The sequence below is a fragment of the Hemicordylus capensis genome, chromosome 13 (genome assembly GCF_027244095.1).
Source record: "Hemicordylus capensis ecotype Gifberg chromosome 13, rHemCap1.1.pri, whole genome shotgun sequence".
NCBI classification, from domain to species: Eukaryota; Metazoa; Chordata; class Lepidosauria; order Squamata; family Cordylidae; genus Hemicordylus; species Hemicordylus capensis.
Window position 1 is genome coordinate 10,887,455 of NC_069669.1, and position 9,476 is coordinate 10,896,930.

General features: G+C 52.0%; 1 protein-coding gene across 1 annotated transcript; it reads left to right on the top strand.

Moving 5' to 3' along the window:
- The first annotated feature begins 1,375 nt into the window (after nt 1-1,375).
- LOC128336813 (WD repeat-containing protein 90-like) lies at nt 1,376-9,211 on the top strand. Its single transcript, XM_053277024.1, has 8 exons — nt 1,376-1,703; nt 4,903-5,042; nt 5,516-5,646; nt 6,344-6,474; nt 7,797-7,936; nt 8,164-8,283; nt 8,395-8,479; nt 9,075-9,211. Exons 1-7 carry the CDS (start codon nt 1,677-1,679, stop codon nt 8,435-8,437), a joined length of 732 nt encoding a protein of 243 aa, XP_053132999.1. The 5' UTR covers nt 1,376-1,676; the 3' UTR covers nt 8,438-8,479; nt 9,075-9,211.
- Nucleotides 9,212-9,476: the final 265 nt, after the last annotated feature.

A 9,476-nucleotide genomic window follows, 5' to 3' on the forward strand; every position in this document is an offset into this window, starting at 1 on the left:
CTGAGCAGGCCCTGCAGGGCCTCCTCAGGTGGCAGAAACAGGTCCTGAGAGGGAGAAAGGGAGCCAGAGTGTGGCTTCTGGAGGCTGGAGGGGGTCGCAGCCCCCCTCAGGGAGGGGAAAGGCACCACTGGGCCTCCGAAGAGCCCCGCTTGCCCTCTGCCCATCTTGGGGGATCCAGACCCCCCCAGCCAGCTTCCTTGCCTAGGAGGGCAGCAGTGGGGCAGGGTGGGGTGGGGTGGGGTCTCCCTCCATACTCACCTCCTGGTCTTGCTGTGGCCCTTGCTCTGGCATCACGCTCATCCAGAACAGGCAGCCGGAGATGATTTTATGTTCCCTGCTCTGGCAGAAGCAGGGCTTCATCCGACTGTCAAGGAAAGGGGAACGATGAGAAATCCCGCTGGGGCGGGGGGAGAAGGCGGTCCAGGAAAGGGCTGAGGGGGGAGATTCCGCCCCCTCCCTCAGTGCCCCGATCCAAGGCTTCCCCAGGACTCAGGGCAGGAGAAGGGGGCCGGATCCTGTGGCACTCAAGCCGTCTGCCCAGAGGAGGGAGTCCTCAATGACACCTTCTGGGGCCAAGGGGGTGGAGGACCAAGGGGCTGGTCCCTTTCCATGTCCCCCCCCCCGGGTCCCCCACTGCTTCTTCCCTACATCGGACTTCCCTCCCAAACATCCTCCCACCATTGGCCACCCCACATCTCCCTCTCCAGACCCCTCCCGTCCCCCACGTACCTCAGCAAGGTGAGAGCCTCCGCGCAGAGGGAGAAGAGGTAGGGAGGCAGGGGGTCCTCCCAGGTATACTCCATCTCCTCCTGGGAGGGAACAGAGAGAGGGAGGCGAAAGTCACCCCGATCCATGGGGGGGGCTCCCCGAGACCTGCCCCAGCTCCACCCCCCTGCCCCGCTGGGCTTGGCTCTGTTCCAAGGGCTGCCTCCACCCCACTCCCCCCAATCCAGGCCTCCGCCCCCCAGCTGCCAACCACTCACCAGCACGGCCTGGGCTGCCAAACCCTTTGAGAAGGGAAGGCGGCGTTCCCCTCTCTGGAGGCTGTTCCTGCAGGCCTCGATCAGGGTCTTCAGGAACGAGACCCGGTCCCTCCGGTCCTGGAAGGGGAAAACAATGGGGCCGTGAAGTGGGGCAGGATGCCCCTTGGATGGCAGGCCCCCTTTCATGTGAGCCGCCCTGCCGTCCCTTGGTACCCCACCCCCCTGGACACGGCTCTGGGCTTCCCTGGGGGAGTTCTGGGAGGGGGTCTCTCCATACCTTCCCTTCTTCTTCACTTTCCGGTCTGGCCTTATCCACAAGGCGGAGCCTGGCCTTGATGCTGCTGCTGGGTGTTGGAGCTGCAGGAAGAGGTGGAGAAGGCAGGAGAGTGAGTGGGGCCCCTTACCAGCCCGGCCACCCCCTTGCCTCCCCCCCCGGCCAACTGGGGCCCCTCCTCACCTCCAGCATCCTCAACAGGGGGCTCGGCTGGCTCTGGCCGGCTGCAGCCCCCAACCAGTGGCAGCGAAGGAGCAGGGCCCACCCGGTTGGTGCGGCCGCACAGGACCCACCACCTCCGGGGGGCAGCTGGCCTGGAGGCTGCAGACTCCCCTGGGGTGGCCAGGGGGGCCACTCGGCTGGACCGCCTAGCCAGGAGGGCTCGGAGCCTGCGCAGCCTAGAAGAGAGCAGGCAGAGCATGAGAACGAGACCTTTGGGCAGAAAGGTGGGCATGGGATAGGGGGGACCCAGGGGGCGGGGAAACCCTGCATGGCCGCCAGGAGGGGGATGCCAGGAGCCCAAGACGGCTAGCCCTCTTCAGTCAGCGAGGTGGCTCTTGGGGCAGCTGGCTGCCGGCTTGGGCCCAGCCCCTTTGGGCATCCGGGGCACAGCTCTGGGCTGGGGAGGTGCAGAAGGGAGATCTCCCAACCCTTGGCAGGCTGGAGAGCTTGCCCATTAAAGAATGGCGAATCCCTCCTGGGCTCCTGAGGTGAGGAGAGACGCAGGCAGGGAGTGGGTGCTGGAGAAGGGGCCGTGTGGGGCCAGGCCTTCTCTGGGGCTGCCCCGGACCGGCTTGGGAATGGGCTCCCGGTCCACAGAGGAGCTCCTGCATCTCTGGCTGCCTCCCCCAAATCCCTTTAGACACACCTGTCTTCTCAGGCCTTGGGCTAAAACTTTTTAAAAAGTGCTTTGATAAATTTGTATTTATCTGTATTTATTTATTTACGGTCTTTGACCAAACAGTACAATACATTTACATGAAAAACTAAAACACACTTTCAGCAAATATAAAACATTAAAATATAAAACCAATTAATCATTTACATGAAAAGCTAAAACACACTTTCAGCAAATATAAAACATTAAAATATAAAACCAATTAATCATTTATAGTGGAGTGTATATATATATATATAAATATAAAATAGCTTCTCCAATAAGATGGTTTAGACTGGAAATGAATCAGTCAATACTCACATGATCCACAGGCTCGTGGCTGTACTCCAGTTACGGACTTGAACCCTAACCTAAACCTAACCTAAGACTAACAACCAACAGCAACAAGTAGAAACAACGACGAACCCTGCCCAACCGCCTCCCCCTCCCTATCCCAAACAACCCCGAACCCCAACAGTTAACCCCAACAACAAACCCTCCCCCTCCCTACCCCAAATAAATCCCCGCTTCTCTCTGAAGAGCTCTCTGATCTTTAATCTCAGTCTCACACTCAATCTCTCCCTCTTTCACTCTCTCAATCGCGCCCAATCACTCTCTAAATACCTTTCGCGGCCACAGACACTCTCTCAAACACCCTCTCTCTTTCACTCTCACATGCATTCAAGGGAGTCAGCGATGATTCCTGCCCCAGTATCCCGTAGCGACGGGTGATGTCACAAAGGGGGCCGCATCACCAGTTAACTGCCAACTCAACGGCCGTTGGTCCTCTGAGGTCGAGGACCCTCCTTGGAACTCTGGGGCCCCTGCGGTTCTTCTGGGGGTCTCTCCCTTTCCGGCCACATCCCTGTCCCCCATGAGAGGCCTCCATCTTCCCCACCATGGCTAGAGGGGCACCCTCCCAAATCCCTCCTGGGAGACCCTTCCCACCTGCAAGACTCCCTTCTTTGCTGCTGTGAACCCCACAGGACCCAAGGAGGAGCCCTCCTTTTCTGGGTCCCAAATACAACGGCCTCCTTCTTGGAGTGGTGTCTCTTCCAAAGAGGACTCCATGGACAAGTGGGTCTGCCTTCACCATCTAGAGGGACATCTCACTTGCCCTGATGCTTCCTGAAAAACACACCTTCCGACATTTCAGGGATGAAAAGGGGGCCTTCCAAATGTGTTTCTGGTCCCCCATTCCCATCTGAAGGGGCACTGCTTGGCCAGAATCTACCCCCAAGGCTGCAATTACTACTACTACAAACATGTGCCAATTTTCACCATTAGGGTCATTAGGAAGGGGATTGAGAATAAAAGTGCTATTCTTGTTATTCCTTTATACAAGCCTCTGACCGTGGTGGCTGGTGGCCAATAGGGTGGTGTGGTGGTGGTGCAGCGAGAAAAGAACTCTGTGCATGCTCAAAGGACCCTTTGTCTGTGTGTCCAAGATGGAGCCCTGGCTTTAAAAGGATGAATGACACATTCTCTAACCCTTCATCAGGCTGAAACATTCTGCCTAACTCTCAAGACTGCACTCTCTCCTACGACCAGAGGTCAATGCAAAAATATGTTGGAGAGAATCCACAGAAAGCTCGATGGATGGAGAGGGACTCTCTCTTGCATTCACCGTTAAATAGGAATAGGAGTAATAATGTGCCTAGCTAACAGCTGGCATCCAAAACATTGCTCTCAGTGTGTGAATTGCACATAGATGGAAATGGCATTTGAGAAGCCAGTGGACACAGGATCCACAGGGTTCCCAGACTATGGGAAATACCTATATTGGGCAGCAGCGAGATAGGAAGATGCTGAAAGGCACGGGAGGAGGCAATGGTCAACCCCACCTGTGTTCTACCAAAGACAACCACAGGGCTCTGTGGGCACCAGGAGTCGACACCGACTCGATGGCACAGCTTTACCTTTCTCTTCTGGGGGAGAACGTTTAGCTGGAGGAGAGTGAATAGCCCCATTCAATTCCAGCACAGCATTCTTCCAGTGGTTGTTGCTGGTATCTACTTTATATTTGGGGTGGTCTGTGTTGGTTTGTGATAGATATAGTGAGCCTTGTTGGAACACGGAACCATTTTATTTGTTTGTTCTGTGTAAGCTGCAGTGAGAAGTGGTATATAAATATTGATAGTTGCCGTTTAGGCCTCTCAAAATGTATGCAGATTCATGTTGGCTTCCTAAAAACAATTTTGTTCAGTTCTCGCCTACAACCGTGGATAACGCAACCACATATAACGAGATCTTGAGTGAATGGGAATTGGGGGGGTTAGGTTCCTGGAGCTAAAAGAGAGGCTTAAAAGGCAATCGTAAGAGCAAGAACGTACCGTGTCATGCTCTCCAGGTCTCCAGCAATGCCCCTCCGCCAGCAAACGCCCAGTTCTGGAGGTTTTCTGTGAAAAATCATGGGGTGGGGGAGGGATTTTAAAAATTGTTTATTTTACAAAAGAGCCACAAAATGGCTCCGTTCAGCAAAATGGTGGCCAGAAATGACCTTGGAGGTCATTTCCGGCCACCTAGAAACTGTGGATTGGCAAAATTTTACCCACCCACCCCGCTTCCAAGCAACATATAACGAGGTTAGGTCTCAATTGCCTGACGGCAGATACGCAAAACTGTGGGTGACGGCACCGTGGATAACGAGGGCCACCTGTAATCAAGGCATTATTTGCCCCTTGCTCCTCTGAACTTCAGCTCAACTCTTTGGCGTCTGCCTGTTGGTTGCCTTCTGTCTAATCGGAATGCACATCTATCCCCAACAGCTGTATGAATTCACTGCCTCGGACGAAATGCCACGCACTGTGGCTTTTCACCCCTCGCAACAGATCTTTGCTTGTGGCTTCGATACCGGCGTGGTGAGGACCATCAGCTTAGCTGCCTCAAAGCTGCTTGAGGAACACAAGTACGTTTGTCTCGGAGTTCAGGTCCTGAATATTTTTGTGTGTATGAATCCAAAATGACGGGAGTTGGCGATGGTCATTTGAAATGGGAGGTTCCTTCTGGATCGAGGGTCCCCAGATGATGTTGGACTACAACTCCCATCATTCCCTGCCACAGTGGCTTTTGTTTGGGAACCCCTGTTAGGGATGTAGGTGGCTATTCGCCTCTGGTGGGAAACTGGAAAAGACACACTGTGTAAACCTGCCTGATTCCTTTTTTCAGGCTTGATGGTGAAGCCTGGAAAAAAAAAATCTGAAATGGGTCAGTCCAGGCAGGTCAATCACCTCACCTGCTGTTTAAGGAACCAGGCCTCAACTGATGAGGTCCTAAGCAATTACTTTGCAATCAATGTGTGGACTGTTGCATTGGTTTCAACCTTCATAGTCACTTCTCCGTTGTGCCTAGCTTTCTTTCCCCCTTTTCGGTGTCCTCTAGGCAACACCACGACTCAATCACGGGGCTGATCTTCTCCCCAGACGGCAATTTCATGTACAGTTGCTGCGCTCGTGGGACCCTGGCTCTTTATAATTGTGCTGTCCAGAAAAGTCACATCGTCCGAGTTCTGGGTAAGATCCTTGCCTCTTGAGGCCATCTTCTTCCAGCCTGTCGGTGGAAGTCCCTAGATGGCAGAACGGAAGAATGGAAATCTAGAGGGGTGTTGTGGCATATACTGGTTAGAGTCTTGGATCAGAGAGGGAGGGAGGAAGGGAGATCTAAATCTTCCTTTTTGCACTGCAGCCCTTCCCCTGAGTGGGGCACAGTTTGGCCCACTGCTCTTATGTTTGCTTCCTAACAGAGAGGGGGCATGGAAAGAAGTTCCTATTACGGAGCTTTGCCCTGATTTTCCTGCACAAGGTGGTCTCTGTGGGTTTCCTCATGCGAATGGCGTTGGTGCAAATACACTCTGTGTCTCTTTTCACGAGTTGACCTTCATGCAAACCCTTTGCTCAAGTCATTTTTATTTACTTTATTTTATTTTAAATATTTCTGTACCGTCCAAAACTTGCATCTCTGGGCGGTTTACCATTGAAATCATCTACAACATTAAATCAATTGGCAATTGAGATCATTGCAAACATTTAAAACCCAATATTAAAACTATTAGAACTATCAATCTAATTAAAAGCCTGGGTGAATAAATGTGTCTTCAGTGCCTTTTTAAAAGTTGCCGGAGATGGGGAGGCTCTTGTTTAGGGTGACTTGATAGATTTCCTCCCCTCCTTTGTTTCCTCTCATTGAACAACTGTCTGCCTCACTCCCCAGCTAATGTGGTGGTACAAGATGCTGACCACGGGCCCGATGCCTTGTCGATCAGCGCCGACGGACATCTCCTGGCCTTCGTGGGACCTTCTGAGTACATTGTGACTCTGATGGATGCCAGATCCCTAGATGAAGTAAGTGCCATTTCCTTCCGTCTCGGGTTGCTGCAGAAGCAGAAAGGTGTAAAAACTTTATTTCGGTCGTAGACCAGCAATACAAGAATATTAAAATAATAATGATAATAACAATAATAAGATGATAATTTAGCATTTAGCCTTTGTGGTTGTGGAGGGATAAGCAGAAACCTGTCAGCAATTTTTTATCTAAAACCAGTGAAAATGGAGAGGTCTGGAATGAGAATTGCTGCTGAGGGACTGGGATATCTCCGGCAGTATTTAATCCAGCATAGACCATCATGATTGTTCTTAACAAAATATATTTTATTGCAAGATTGAAAGATGTTGTAACATACTGTAACACATATGCTATTTTGATTGTATTTGCATAGCAGTATCAGGTTATTCCATTTTGGCATTGCATCGCACGATACTGCCCCCCCCCGCCCTTTCTGGTTGGTTCTGTATATCTCCATGCCATGCCTGACAGACTGCAGCAATGTTGCTAGTCCTCACTGAGGTGGTAAACCTGTCTGGGTTGTAACATTTCCGGCTGCAGACACTGGGGCTCACAGGACTGAGGGTTCCTCCAATACCAGGTGGCAGGTGCGATCTCTGTACATAAAAACCTTGGGGTGGAGAAGGTTAAACGGGACTGTACCATTTCAGACTTTGGGTGGGGTATAACCTTTGAAGTTGCATTTTTTTAAAAAGTAAAGCACCTCCCTTTAAGTAGAAAGCTAGACACCCGGGAGATATTTCAGCTCAGCCTTCTGAAGTTTTCTATTTGCAAGAAGTTTCAAGGCATTACAAGTTGGATGAACATGAAGCTGCCAGAACAGCATTTGGTCGGAGGGTCCTGCAACAGGTCCTTCTGGGTCAATAGCTCCAGCTTGGGTATTTTCCCTCCCGTGGTTGGTGCTGTGGTATGTCCCAAGCTTGGGTGACCTCCTACACCAGCCGAGAAAGGTACATTGGTACTCACCGTGAAGGTGTCTTCTGGCTGGTGTAGAAGAGGTCACCCAAGGCCCCCCCGGGTTGTGTTAGGCTGGAGCTGATGATCTGGTTGTAGGGGGACAGTTTTTCTGTCTTTCTCCGCATTATTGTTTGTATATTGTTGTATATTCTGTGTTGTGTTCTGTGGTTTTCATTCCGTAGCTTGAGCTGTTTTAAGCACTGAGGAGATCCGCCCACATGCACTGGGTTAAGGATCTTCAAGTATGACTACTTCCTGCCTTTTGGAGCATGTGGGGGGGATGTAATCCCAAGCTTGGGTGACCTCTTCTACACCAGCCAGAAGACACCTTCACGGTGAGTACCAATGTACCTTTCTTTTTCAGTGGCCTTATAGGCAATCTAGGAAGAAGTGTGATTGCAATATCAGAAGCAAAGAATTTTGCAACAGAATGCAAGTTCTCCGTTTGGTTACAAAAGAAAAGCTCCTAGTCCTCATTTTTAAAGTCTTCATTTTTTGCAAATGGTGGGTTAATTTCCACTCAATGCTTAAAGAGGTTCTGCCGAGTGAGACTTGTAGTCCTTGGGGAGGGAAGGTGCTTCCCTCATCGGGGCCGAAATCTCAGATTTGGTAAATAGTGTGTCAGTTCACCAGACTTTGCACAATTCATTCCAGTCTCCGAACATGGAATGGATTTGCTCCAACGTACACACAGCTGGTTGTGACTTCCCCTCTTGCATTTCCTCTCCTAGGTACCCAGCCCTCTGCCTCCCAGCCTGGCAGCCTTTTGCCCTTGGGATAAAAGCACAATCGTCTACATGGGCTTTGGGCTGCAGAAGGAGGTCTTGTTCTACAGCCTGCTGCAGAAACAGGTGCCTACGGTTTTCCTCGGTCACTTGTCTGAGATCGGCTCCAGAACAAGTTATTTTGGGATCCAATCCTTTGGATCTAACATGTCGGAACTTCTCCTTGCTTGTGTGCAGGTTGTGGAGAAGGTCCCCCTGCCTTACTTTGCCACGTCGCTGAGTTTGTCTCCTGCTGCCTGCGTCCTGGCTGTTGGCTTCAACGGTGAGTCTGGGTGTTTGTTCAGCACATAGACAGCCAGGGCTGATCTCTGAAGACCCTGCAGGAGGGTAGCTCCTAGACAAGGAGCAAGCTAAGGGGCACCAGGTATTGTGCTTCCTCCAGCAGAGGTTGCTACATCAGGACAGCTCTGCTGGATCAGGTCCAAGGCCATTCTAGTCCAGCCTCCTGTTTCCCCCAGTTACCCACCTCTGACAAGCCCACAGTCAAGAGATGAAGGCCAGCCCTCTCTCCTGCTGTTGCTCCCCGGCAACTGGTATTGAGAGGCATCTTGGCTCTGAGGCAGGAGAGAGGGCATGCCCTCAGTTCTTGCCTGTGGGCTTCTCAGAGGCATCTAGCAAGTCACTGTGTGAAACAGGATGCTGGACTATGGAGGCCATGGGCCCGATCTCAGTAGGCTGCTGTCATATTCTTGTAGGTGTGTCCTAGTCCTCCCCCCTCCTGTCAGAATACCCCCAAACCAGCCTTGGCTGAGGTTCTCAGGAAGTGAATGACTTACCCAGTGTGGAGGACTGCACTTTTTCCTGGGCTCTCCTACAGAAAAGCCAGTCTTGGCCTCTAGCTTTGCTTACCCCCACAGAGCACCTGCTGAGGCTGATTGACCGCACAGCAAAGACAGAACAGGACTACGCCGGCCAAGACGATGCCGTCGGCCTCTGCCGCTTCACCCCCTCCGGGAGGCGCCTCTTCACAGCTTCCTATAACGAGATCCTGGTGTGGGAGGTCCAGAGCAGATGAACCCAGCTCTCTCACTCGCCTGCTCGAAGGATACCAGCATGGTGGCCGCTCGGAACTCCTCACTTTGCCCCGTTTGAGCTCCGAGAACTTCTGGTCGTGCCCAGGAGCTCTGGAGATGCCCCATTAGACCCGACACGGGACTGTTCCATGGCTTTCGAGAATATGCTTCCGATGTTTGGGGTAGAAATGGCTGATGGCAACTGACGACAATGCAGGAGTTGAGGGCCAGCTTTTGCATGGGGGA